This window comes from Episyrphus balteatus, chromosome 3 (genome assembly GCF_945859705.1).
Source record: "Episyrphus balteatus chromosome 3, idEpiBalt1.1, whole genome shotgun sequence".
Taxonomy (NCBI): Eukaryota; Metazoa; Arthropoda; class Insecta; order Diptera; family Syrphidae; genus Episyrphus; species Episyrphus balteatus.
In genome coordinates, this window is record NC_079136.1 from 104,944,029 (window position 1) to 104,957,164 (window position 13,136).

The window sequence follows — 13,136 nt, forward strand, 5'->3', positions numbered from 1 at the left end:
GGGGGTGTGGGCAATAAATAGTTCATTTTTAATATTCGTCGAACTTCTTTCAATTTTAATTGCAATAATTATTTTTTTTAATGAAAATATTTTTCTGTTGTACCTCATACAATTTTTTGTATTGATGCAATTTTTTCAGTTGCAATAAACGTTTTTTTTTTCAATTAAATTTTTTTTTTCCAAAAAATATTCTTTTAAATTTAAATTCATTTTTTTACTTGCGGTTTACGATTTACGGAAAAGTTAAGAATTCGTAAAAAAAATCGAACTCGAGATAACAAAAAGCGATCTATCTCGATCTGTAGCGATTTTCCTACTTGAAAATTGGTAACTAAGAGTGATTCCGTAGAGGGAAAATTTGCTTTAGGACCTTTTAAACCTTTTATAGAAAAGGTCGCGTTTCTCAAAAATTTTTGAATTTTTTTGAAACTTTTTTTTTTATTCATATTCAATTATACAGGGTTTTTTAGGAATAATGTGCCAAAAAGCTAGAGCGTGTAGGTTAGGTCGAGACAAGAAAAAAATCGTATGGGAGGGGGGGGGGGGGGGTGTAACACAATAACGTGTTACACCTTTTTGAAAAGCCAAAACCCTAGTCTTTTACTAATATTTTTTAGAAAGCCATTTTATGGCACAGTTTTTGAAAAATTAATTTTTAAAATAAAAATTTTGAAAAAAAAATTTCAAAGTAATTTTTTTCAAAATTTCATATAATTAAGTACTAATTTAGTTTTTTAAATTCGATGCTCTTATTCATTTGTAAGCAAAAACAAAAAACCAAATTGAAAAATATTTTGTGATTTTCGAAAATTAACAAAAAACCAAAACTACTTTTTTCTAAAAAACCTCTTTATTTTTTGTTTTTACATGGCTGGACTTGTTGATAAATTAATTTATGAAACATTAACCATTCGTCAACTATTTTTTAAACATTTAGACTTAATTAAGGATACAATAAAGTGATACCGTATTGGATTAATCCTGAATTGATCAACTTTTTTCATTGATAACACCTGAAAACTTACCTGAGAATTTTTCTTACTATGTGCTATGGTGCTCGCTGCCCATGGATTCTTTTCTTTTCAAAATTTTTATTATAAAAATTAATTTTTCAAAAACTGTGCCATAAAATGGCTTTGTTTAAAATATTTGTAAAAGACTAGGGTTTTGGCTTTACAAAAAGGTGTAACACGTTATTATTAGTATAACCTTTGATTTTTAATAATTTTTTTTCCAAAATAAGTCACCACCATACGATGTTTTTCTTGTCTCGACCTAACCTACACGCTCTAGCATTTTGGCACATTACTCCTGAATCACCCTGTATAAATCACTCTTGTATGCATATAATATAAGAATATTGAGCGAAAAAAATACTGTTGATTAATGTACTTAGTAGCTGATGCAGAATCAATTAATGTTATGTAATAAATAATCATCTGAATTAAATTGATTAGTGAAGTAACTAAATCATTGTTTATGGTTTAGGTATCTAATAATAATTTTCATAATTTTATGGGTTTAAATTTCACTGTAGTTGCTCACTACGTGACCGTTCTTCTGTACCTACTAAATATTAAAAGAAATGAAAGATAAGTTCAAAATTCTGAGTTTGGGGACCAGTTTCTCAAATACACTGCTTTCAATTTCCGTATACTTGATTTTGAAATTTGTCAATTTGTTAGAAAATTGCTTCTGCGGCTTTAATAATGTCTTCAAATAACTCAGGCAATCTTTTCATATCATTTAGGATTTTTTTTTTTTTTTTGAAAAAAACCAACAAAACATAAATTGAAGTCTTAAGTAATTTAAAATTTAAAAGCAAAACGGAAGCAGTGCAATTTTTCAAGCAATTTTTCATAGAGATAAGAGTATTTTTAAATTACCGACGTTTGTAAGAAAAGATCATGAATATCGGATCTGTTTCCGCCCTTTACAACATTTTTTAGCTACAGTTACTCCACTAAATAATTTTATTGTTAAATTAGTAGGTAATTTTCTTAACTCTACACAAACGAAACAACAACGAAATTAGAATGTGTAATTCCTTTCGTTTATCTACAAGACATGAAAAATAAAAGAACTAAATAAAGGAGGAATTTACAAGGTTTTTGTGACAGACACCAAGATATACTTTTCTATAGGTTTTTTGGGTGCTGAGCTCGAATCCGAAGTCAAAAAAATTTTATCACATTACGTTTTTGAGATAATCCCGTTAGAATATCCAAAATGCCGCTTTTTATCAGTTTTCAAGGTTATTTCTTAGCATTTGTTTATTTGTTATAAATACATTTGTAACGGTTTCTAAAAGAACTAAATCTTGTTTTTCTAAATCCGTTAAATCTCTTAAATATCTCTTTTCTTCTTCGAGAAACGTTTGTAGTATTGTAATTTTTTTTATGCAGCGGTGCCCCTTTTTCATTTTGCCACCCGGGCCCTTTTGCCCCAGTCCGACCCTGTACCTACTTGTTTCACCTACCTAATTAGATACTCATGATTTCATACCCCAGTTCAACAAGGCAAAAAAAAAACACAAACCAAATCAATGCGCAAACAAATAAAACTGTGCATGCATTCTTTTTTCCTTGATTTCCAAAAAATATCCCAAAACCAGATCTCATTTGTATATTCCTAACCCTAACCTATCCTATGAAAAAATATTAAAGAACAAAATTTCATTCATTGATCAGGTAGGTAGTACTAGGTACCAGTGGCGAAGGGTTCATATAACTCGATTATTTCCGTCTTACCTTTTGAAATTCTCAAACTCAACAACATTAACTTCTGGCAACATGAATATAATTTCAATCAACATCTGCACACGCTGTCAACATTATTTCAAATACTCTTCTTTCAGTTCTACTCTACACACCTATCTGCTTTTCAACTCACTCCATAAACAAACAGAAAACTAGAGCAAAAAAAAAGGTAACCCGAAAAATGCCGTCTTATAAACAATAGAACAAATTTGTTTTTTTTTTTCCTCTTTTTTTCATTTACTTATTACTGCCCTTGTGACCTCTCCGTTTAATACAAGCTTTCTTATGAAAGAAAATAAGACGATATTCTTCGTCTTACTTTTTGGTGAATTTTTATGTATCTCTCATAATTTTCGCTCTGGGTTAATGAATGCTCAGTGCGCATGTCAGTGTCTGCTTGAGGTAAGTTTCATTTTTCATAGGAAGAAAAAAAGGTAGAATAAGACGGTTTCCTCCGACTTATTTGGGGAATTTGTGTGTATCTTGCAATCGCTGAGCTGATGAGCCAAATTATGTTGCGCAGGTTGTGGGTGAGGTAAGTTTTATTTGAAGAAAATCAGTTAGGAAAATATAAAAGGTATAGAACAAGAAAATAACACGCTCCTTTTCGACTTATTATCTGAATTTTTATGTATCTCTCCACTGGGCTGCTGTGTCAAAGGTTTCCACTATGATAAGAAATATGCGTGGATGTTATATTTAATGTCATAAGGCATTTTTGTTGGCAGAAAGTGCATAAAATAATTGCAATTTCCATAAAGTGGCACAACTGCCCCAATTGAATTCAGCAAGTCCCAAGCAGAACGCAGTGAAATTTTGAAAATAATAAAAATTTAGATGATGCAAAAATTGTGAAAAGTTTTTAGATAGTAAGAATTGTTGTTTTGATTATGAATTTAATATGATTGTTCGACTAACAAAAAAGTCGAGAGCAAGAACTTTGCTATGCGATTTTTTTTAAGTTAGTGTTCTGAATTCAGAAGTCACAAATTGTCATTTGCTAACCTCTAAGATTTTGAAATATAAATTTTAATTTGCAATAATCTTTGAAAAGATATAAATATATTTTATACAATAAAATACGAGTATGACTTTTTGACATTCAAGAATTAGTTTTCTAAAAAAGTACCTTAAAATAACGTTTTCTACCAGTTAATATTCAAGTATTTCAAAAACGTCACGGTCCAATGCAATTTTCACTTCGGGAAAATCCTTTAGAAAAGTATGGTTTTGTTCAAGCTCTATTTTGTAACTTTATAGGTATTATTTTTTCTTAGAGGATTCAAATAATTTTAATCAGTTTAGTTTTATGAAGATAACAAAATTGTAGTTAAAGGACGCTCTTACTTAAAGTTTTGTATACACCTAGATAATTGTTGCTTCTGTCGGCGGCGTCGAGAGATCTTTATAATTCTAAGGCGATTTCATGCATAGAAGATCTAGCATTGATCTAGCACTTATATTTATAGGTAGAAAAAAACTTCTTCTAAATTCTAATTACTAAAAGTAGACTTGACTTTTAAGAAAAAGTTCTTGCAGAGTTTTATGAAAGAAAAACGTAGAACTTTGCACACTTTTTAATGTAAACTTTATTAAAAAATATATATATATATATATCTTATGTTTTTGACAATTGGTTTGAATTGCTTAATTTCATGGCTTGAAACGCAGAAATATATTAAAAATTTGGAATTGAATTTCTTGGTGACTAATTTTTATTCGACTTACCATTTGAAATCATTCACGCCTCGCCACTGCTAGGTACCTACCTACTTTCTTAAAATGCATTCACAATCCTTTTGCATACCTACACACAATTACTCAATCCCACCATCCAAGGAAACAAAAACAAAACTAAATTGCAAAAAAAAAAAACAAAAAAACAAACAAAAACAAAAAACCAACCCAAATATGTATGTAGATACTAGTACATAGGTATTCCTTATTCTTTCTTTCTCTTCTAATAGATCTTTTGTGAGTAGGTAGGACGACTCGATACTCGAGCTACAACGCTACAAGGTCTACTTCTATGGACAGAAAAAAAAACACATATGTGCACAACGGTCTTGAGTTGTAATCGTATCTGAGAACTATTTTCTTTTGTGCTCTTATACTTCAAATACGACGATTTTCTGTTTGCCTTTCCATTTTTTTAATTGACAAACAATATTGCAACACCACAGATCACCTCATATTTTTATTCCTCATCTCAACCTGAACCTAGCCTAGCTTATGAAAAAAATATTAGAGAAAAAAATGCATTTATTGCTCAGGTTTTTATTTTTAAATACGTCCACAATCCATCTGCACACACACAATTATATTTTTCTTCCAAAAATCCCGCCTTAAAAAAGAAACAGCGCGATTTTGCAATGCAAAAACACAACAAGAATACAAGAACAAATCTCAGAGATACAGAAAAAAAACGATTCCAACTCAAGAGTCAAGACCGTTATGCCCATGGTATAAAAAGACAAGGTATGATCATTAGAGCCGCCATCTTACAAAATGGGGTAATAAGGTTTTGACGTTTGGCATTTGGCAAAGTCAAAAACAAGAACAATTTCCAAGACAAATTTGTTTGCAACAACAATTTCAGTGGGCTGGGCTGTCAAAACCTTAAGTAGCCATAAGTTTTGACAGTTCTCGATACTGAGTTTTTTCTAATGATCATACCTTCTCTTTTTATACCATGCATGATACTAACTCTCAAAGACCACGTAAAAGAGAATCAGAGTATTTTAAAATTTCTCAAATTTTTCATTGAAAAGCTCTTTAAAGTGGTGATTTTCAGTTTCATATGTCATTTTTTTCTATGAAGATGAGATATCTGTATATAATTATTTGTGGCTTTATCTCACACATTTGAAGCAGAAACCGTTGAAAAAAATCTGATAAACTTTGGGTGAGTTCAACCTAGTAGGTATACCCGTATCTGGGATATTTTTTTGAACGCGATTTATGTCTTATTATTCAGATAACCACAAATAAAATATGTTAATATTGAAAAGAGAATATTTTTTATTTGAGCAAAATACGTTTTTTTTTATTGTTGCGTATAGTATTTGCAAAATGAGCTTGATTTTATTTTTTTAACTAGACAAATTTTATAAGTTCAATTTGACGTTAAATAAAAAGCTGTTTGTTTTCCACGTTTACGCAAATATTTCTTGTGGGGTGTTCACGTAAACCATTTGCGGAAATTAATATTTTTCTACAAAGTGGAAACTGTATTATTTTTAATACAACTTTTATTGAAAAGTAATACAATTGTATTATTAATTATTCTTCAAATATATTAAATTTTAATACATTTTTTATTAACTAAAAAATGTTAATATTTGTTATGTAGATATTAAATTTTAATAAATTTCTGGCGTAGACCTAGATGTAACCCAAAAAGTATTAAAAAATACTCCAGAATTTTTAACCGTGTATAATATTAAAATCTTACATACGACACATTCTCTTAGCTAAGCTGAATCGAATTTAAAAGTTTCATTTTTATCCAGTTAACAATCACTTTATATTTTATATCTATAATCCACATAGCCTGTTGGTATCTATCCAAAGAAATACGAATGGGCTGGACGCCCTTCCACCGGGAGCCTGCATATGGATTTGCAACCTCCACCACATATTGGTGGCGACTGCTCGCTATGGATACGTTCGGCAACGTTGGATTTTGACGATGGCCTTTGGGAGTGTCAGGTGACAGCCAGTGACTTTACGACCCAGGATGCCCTCACCAGCCAGCCAGTGCGATTAGTTGTTCGAGGTAATTGGTGTACTAATTGAAATGGGAGACATGATATCTGTTCACTGCAACTCGAAAGGCAACATAGTTACCTCATCCGGAACAATTATGTATTATGTTATACTCATGAGATATCATGAGTATAACTATATGAATTTTAATTAAACCCCCTCAGGAGCAGGATTTACTAACAGTTACACTTTAAGATTCTTATCTGCAGAAAGCTTTTAAGGGAATATCTAAATTACATTTTAATCTTCATTTTCCTAGTGGCACCACAACGACCTCGACTTGAGCATGAAGGTGCTCACGTACCACCCGGACATAACATCACAGTTGACTCGGGTGCGGTGGCGACGGTAAAATGTGTTTCTCATTACGGTAATCCACCGGCAACACTTAAGTGGTTTCTAGGTGAGAATTTCTATACAGACAAGTCGACTATGATAAGATTACACTCAGTTTTGGTATCGTTTCTTTATTGTATATGTACATAGGTGATCAAGAGCTAATGCCTTTAGGACCGCAAGCTAACTCTACCGAACCAGACAACCTAAGAACATGGTCTGCATCCTCCGTGGTGCAGGTGTCAGCGATGCGTGAACGACATGGAGAGATGCTCCGATGTGTGGCATTTCACGAGTCTTATTCTGCAAAATCAGTAGCTGTGGGGGCGAGGATGGATATAAAATGTATGTAATGACTTAATTTTTCCACTAGAATGTATTAATTTTAGTTATTCGACTGCTTCGTTTTACTTACAGACGCTCCGAAGATACGGCTTATTGGCTCTCCTGAAATTGACTTGGAAGAAGACAAGGATGCTCTCATAATGCGTTGTGTTGCAGATGCTAATCCTCCAGCAAGTGTTGTCTGGCGAAGAGCAGGTCGCTCTGAAATTTCAAGTTTACAAGTAAGAAATAAATAGATTATCACTAGGCGTGTTTTTTTGGCAAAGCTAACCGCAGTAGGATTTCCCAAATATCAACACTGTTGAAAAATTTATATGCATACACACCAAGAGAAAGGAAAACGTAAACTTATACACTTCGTCAAAATTTTATCCGCAGCTTGGTTTAGCTTGTATTCCTATCGGCGGCTGCGTGTTGTTTTTGTAGTGCATGTAAACGCCAACTGCGGATACGGATCATTGAATAAGAAGTACAGGAAGGGGTGTATATCACACCTATAGAGTTGGCGAGTGAAGCCACAAAAAAATTAAAAAAAAAAAACAAATTTATATAAACTGTCAAAAATTTTATATAATCTGTCAAATTTCGAGCTCGTTTTCCAGGGGCGAACTCACTCCTATTGGTGATGACAAGGCGATGCAATCATTGAACGCCAATGTTTCAGCTACTCTTGATGATTTTAAAACAATTTTCAGTCTGTTTTTAGTTGAAGAAAAAAACAGTTTAAAATTCGTATATAATTATGATGAAAAATAGCATTTATAAGGAAGTTTCTCTCGAGACCAGTTACATTTCTGTTGGCGCCCCTTGAGTGAACAATATATCTGCACTCCGACCCTTTACCAATACATGTGCATCTGTACAACACACATTAATAAAAAACGGCTTCACTTATTTGGATAAACACCCCTTCCTGTACTTCTTATTCAATGATACGGATAGCAATGCCAAAAAAACACACCTACTGTGTTACAAAATAAAAATCATGTCAATTACTTTGGAAATGACCTAGCAGAGGTTGTAGGTATTTTTGAGTACATTATATTTCGGCACTTGAAATTTTTCGTAAACCCTCAAAGTTTTAAGTTATCGTCAAGAAACCGTTTTTCAATGTTTTCAGATTTTACTCAGCCATTTCTCGGTTAATTTCAGATTTTTTTTTTTATTATTTTTTTTTATTATGCTCAAGCACCAAATTCGGTGTAGATTTTATGGGCTGAATATCAAAGAAGATCATTTTTTCACAGTTTTTTTTACAGTTCGGAGACCGTTTTAAGCTACATTTTGTGTTTTGGAAATTTTTTTTACAAACTATATAAACTATAAAAAACTATTTGAATGAAAAAAGCTTTCGTTTAAGAAAACTATTTGAATGAAAAAACTATCGTTTAAGAAAACTATTTGAATGAAAAAACTATCGATTAAGAGAACTGTTTGAATGAAAAAACTATCGTTTAAGAAAACTATTTGAATGAAAAAACTATCGTTCAAGAAAACTATTTGAATGAAAAAATTATCGTTTAAGAAAACTATTCGAATGAAAAAACCATCGTATAAAAATACTATTTGAATGAAAAAACTATCGTATAAAAAAACTATTTGAATAAAAAAACAATCGTTCAAGAAAACTATTTGAATGAAAAAAATATCGTTTAAGAAAACTAGGTATTCGATTGAGAAAATGATCGTATAAAAAAACTATTTGAATGAAAAAACTAACGTTTAAGAAAACTATCGTATAAAAAACTATTGAAATGAGAACACTATCGTATAAAAAAACTATTTGAATGAAAAAACTATCTTATAAAAAACCTATTCGAATCAAAAAACTATCGAATAAAATAAACTATTCGAATGAAAAAACTATCGTATAAAAAAACTATTTGAATGAAAAAAACTATCGTTTAAAAAACTATTTGAATGAAAAAACTATCGTTTAAGAAATCCATTTGAATGAAAAAACTATCGTATAAAAAAACTATTCGAACGAAAAAACTATCGTTTAAGAAAACTGTTCCAATGAGAAAATCTTATATATAAAATAGAGTTCGTTAAGTGTATGTGGCCGATAAACTCGCGTTTGGCTGGTCCGATTTTGGTAATTTTTTTTTTGTTTGAAAGGTATTATTATGTAGATGGTTTGTGTAAAAAAATATATTACCTTTTCTCCCATCTTTACATAGTTGTCAATTTGTACGAGTGAAGAAACACTCTCACTTTTTAAAAATTTTAACTAAGCTTAATTTGTAAACAAATTAACTAAGACAGACTTTCAAAATAATTTATTAGTAAAACAAATAATTTTCAACATTTACGTACAGGTCAATGGTTGGCAGAAATTAGCTTAATCAGGTTTAGTTGTGTCGGAGATATTTTCATCAATATGCAGAGGATTAAATTTTATTTGTTTTATTCAAAAGCTCAGATCTAAGGAGTACCTAAATTGATGCCATTAATACGGATGGTAATGTTAATGATGGTAATGTTAATGATATTGGGAAAAGCATAAGCAATGTTCTAAACAATAAATTAATTACTTTTACATCCAACTCGAAGTGGATAGAAATTAAAGATCTTTTGTTGCTTGATGAACAATCGCCGGCTGATAGGCATGATATAATAACGCGTTTGTTTAAGATAAAGTTAAAATCCTGAATGGATTTTATCATTTGGGAAAGTACAGTGCTGGATTCAATTTTAAAGTTCAAGAGACCTCAACTCTAAAGTGTTTCGCCCAGGTACAACAGTGGGCTCATCAGTTAGATCTGTTGTACCCTTACATTATACCTATTCATGCTGTGAGTTTTATAAAGTGTCGGTAAACATCGACCAAAATAAGGCGTCTTATGGTACGACAGATCTAACTGATGAGCCCACTGTCGTAACTGGGCGAAACGCTTTGGAGTTGAGGTCACTTGAACTTTAAAATTGAATTATATTCAATCGCTCCACACCACAAAATAATTTTTATAGATTTTATTATTTTTTTCTTCGTTAGTACAATGCTAGATGTACTCAGGAGAGTGCCCGCTTTGATTTGGCTGGTGAATAAAATTGCTGCAGATAATATAGATGATGCTAGGCTTTTGATTTCGTTATTAGAACGCATAAGGCTATAAATCTGCATACTCACATTTTGGTTATCACTCCCAAAATTTGTTGTGGGCCCTTAGACTAAGTAATTCCCCATGTATGGTTGGTGGGAAATGTTCGAAACGTTATCCAAGTGCTTTGTTTCAGTCGTAGTAGTAGTCGTTCTCCTGAAGACAATGGAAAATCAATGATCGTGAAAGTGAAAAATGTGAATATTGAAGTTGGCAATCGGTGGATTGTGCCATATTCACCGATATTATCGGAAGCATTTAAAGCCCACATAAATTCGAGTATTGTAATTCTGTGAAGTCTATCAAAAAGAATCTGTGAAGTCTATCAAATAGAATCTGTTGAAACGAATGATGAAATCACTATATATCAAATGAGACGCTACGTTTTAAATACATGGAGGTTCTTCATTTAACAGTGCATTTGGAGAATGTATATTTTACACCTGAAAATGCTGTTTCAAGTTTCAAGAGCAGCGAAACCACCCCATATAACTTTAACTTTTTCGTTATGCAAGAAATGTTGTACCTATATCAAAAAGTATGACAATAAATTGGTTAAAACTTCATAAGAAGTTTTTTTTTATTTTTCAATTTTCTCAAAAACTAGAAAGTATTAAAACATATGGACTCCAGTATTTGATAAAGAATCAATTGTGACACTTTATTTTATCAGCCATTTTTTGTATTGTAATCCACAATCTTGAAAAAAATAGTAGTTAATGTTTTTTTTAAACTTTTTTTTCCCAATTTTTTACTTTTAAATTGATTATTTTAAAAACAATTCATTGAAATAACTTTACTTCAAAAATAAAATAAAGTGCACAGTTCTAGCTTTTGAAAAAGGTATCATTCGTAACTGTAAGTGTTGCCATTGTTTTTTAATATTTTTTTATTATTTAAAGTCATTTCTTAGAAAATTGTCATTCCCGCCTAAACGGAGGCAGATAGACCACCCCTCCCATAGTAAAAAATGATCATATTTAACCTCTACAAAATACCGTTATCAAATCTCGGCGCCCAAGATATAGTACCCTCCCCCATTTTTCCTTCACCTGTTTTGGTACGATCTTTTTTTAAAAATTACACGGTGTTACAAAAATGAGGTTTCAAAATATACGTGGGCGGAGACCTATCAGGAGTGCCTATCAGGAGGAGGGAGTGCCGATTTGCCTCCCATCGGCAACGCACGTGTGAAAGTCTCGTCCCGTCGGAAAAGAGTGTTCTCGTTGTGTTTTAATTAGTTTTACATAGTTCCTGTCATTAGTGTTTTTATTTTTGTTTACAACAAATAATAATTCAAAAAAAAAAAAAAAAATCAATAGCCCATTTTAATCAAAAACATACATAAATACATAAAACCCACAAATTAAACAAAAAAAAAATAACCTCGCGGCGTGCATATAAAATAAAATCATATAAAGTGCAATAACAAGCAACAACAACAACTCAGTACCTCTCCCGCTATAAGAAAAAAAAAATAACAACAATAGTTCTCTATCCCTAACCAAATAATAGAATACCAAAAAAATGCAATTACAATAACAACAACAACCACCTTAGCATCGCCAAATCACAAAAAAAAAGTCTCGCGCCTCCAAATAATAATCTTCAGTGCATGTGCAGTGCATAACGAGTTTTCCTTCTTTTCCTTCCCCCCATCATTCTCACAGTCAAATTAGCTTAATGATTGTGTTGTTGTGAGTGGAACTTCTTCTCATTATGCCGCAATCGTTATCAGTTCGACTCCAGATAAATTATTGTGTGTGTTAATAAATAACCAGGGGCGGATCGATACAAATTGTCACTAAGGCATAACACTAGTGACAATTTGTTTTGTTGAAGCTCAAATTGGAATTTATGTAAGACATTCAATATAGGTAATTGTCGGATAAGGTTTTTTAAAGTTTTAGTATATTTAAATGGTAGGTAATTTCAGGGTCGATTATGCCAACATTCGTGGGCTTAGATCGAATTTTTGCGATGTGTACATTTATACTGTGCAAAACAGGCCAGCTGTTTTGGCACTAGGTGAGACCCAGATAAGTGAAAATTCAGAATGTTCTGAATTCAATCTTAATGGGTATTGCTTGGTGCCATTATTCTTTTCTCACCACGGTCTCGCCATATATATTAGAAATGATGTTGCCTATCAACTTCAACCACAATACGGTCAGTGTATTAACACTAATTTTAATTTCATGTGGTTCAAATTTACAATTAACAAGCGCATCATCCATACTTGTTTTATTTATCGAAGTCCAAATCTGGATAGTAATTCAACTTCTAATGAATTTGATGCTCTATCCGACTCCATTCAAAGGATTGTTACCCTTCACCCTCGCACTGAAATCGTCATTACGGGCGATTTCAATGTACACAATTCTTCTTGGCTTCGCTTTTCGGGCCAGACAACACCCGAAGGAAGGTATGTTGAGATTTTTGCTGAGTTAAACCACTTAACTCAACTAGTTAACGAGCCGACTCGAATTTCGGACGTCGCTGGTCGGGCTGAAAATACTCTAGACTTGTTTCTTACCTCTGACCCTGATAAATACACTGTAAGTGTATTATCGCCTCTAGGCACATCAGACCATTGTGTCATATCTGCGAATTTCTCTTGTCAAAAAAATCCAGTTAAAGAAAAAACTCCTAAGAGAACTGTTTGGCAATATGAGAAAGCCAACTGGGAGGGTCTCAACGCTTTTTTCAAAAACTTTAACTGGTCGCTATGTTTCCTCAATAGTGACGTTGATTCCAGTACAGATATGATCACAAACTTAATTCTCTCCGGAATGAGAAATTTTATCCCGAATAGGGCTAAAAC

At 32.0% G+C, this 13,136-nt stretch overlaps 1 protein-coding gene across 3 annotated transcripts in view; it reads left to right on the forward strand.

Annotated features, from left to right (window-relative positions):
• LOC129913586 (hemicentin-2) overlaps positions 1-13,136 on the forward strand; it is a 358,695-nt gene that overhangs the window by 158,425 nt on the left and 187,134 nt on the right. For all 3 annotated transcript variants that reach the window (XM_055992340.1, XM_055992341.1, XM_055992339.1), the window contains exons 5-8: positions 6,312-6,537; positions 6,787-6,930; positions 7,014-7,208; positions 7,281-7,429. In XM_055992340.1, the coding sequence (XP_055848315.1) occupies positions 6,312-6,537; positions 6,787-6,930; positions 7,014-7,208; positions 7,281-7,429 (714 nt within the window). The remainder of the gene's footprint in view (positions 1-6,311; positions 6,538-6,786; positions 6,931-7,013; positions 7,209-7,280; positions 7,430-13,136) is intronic.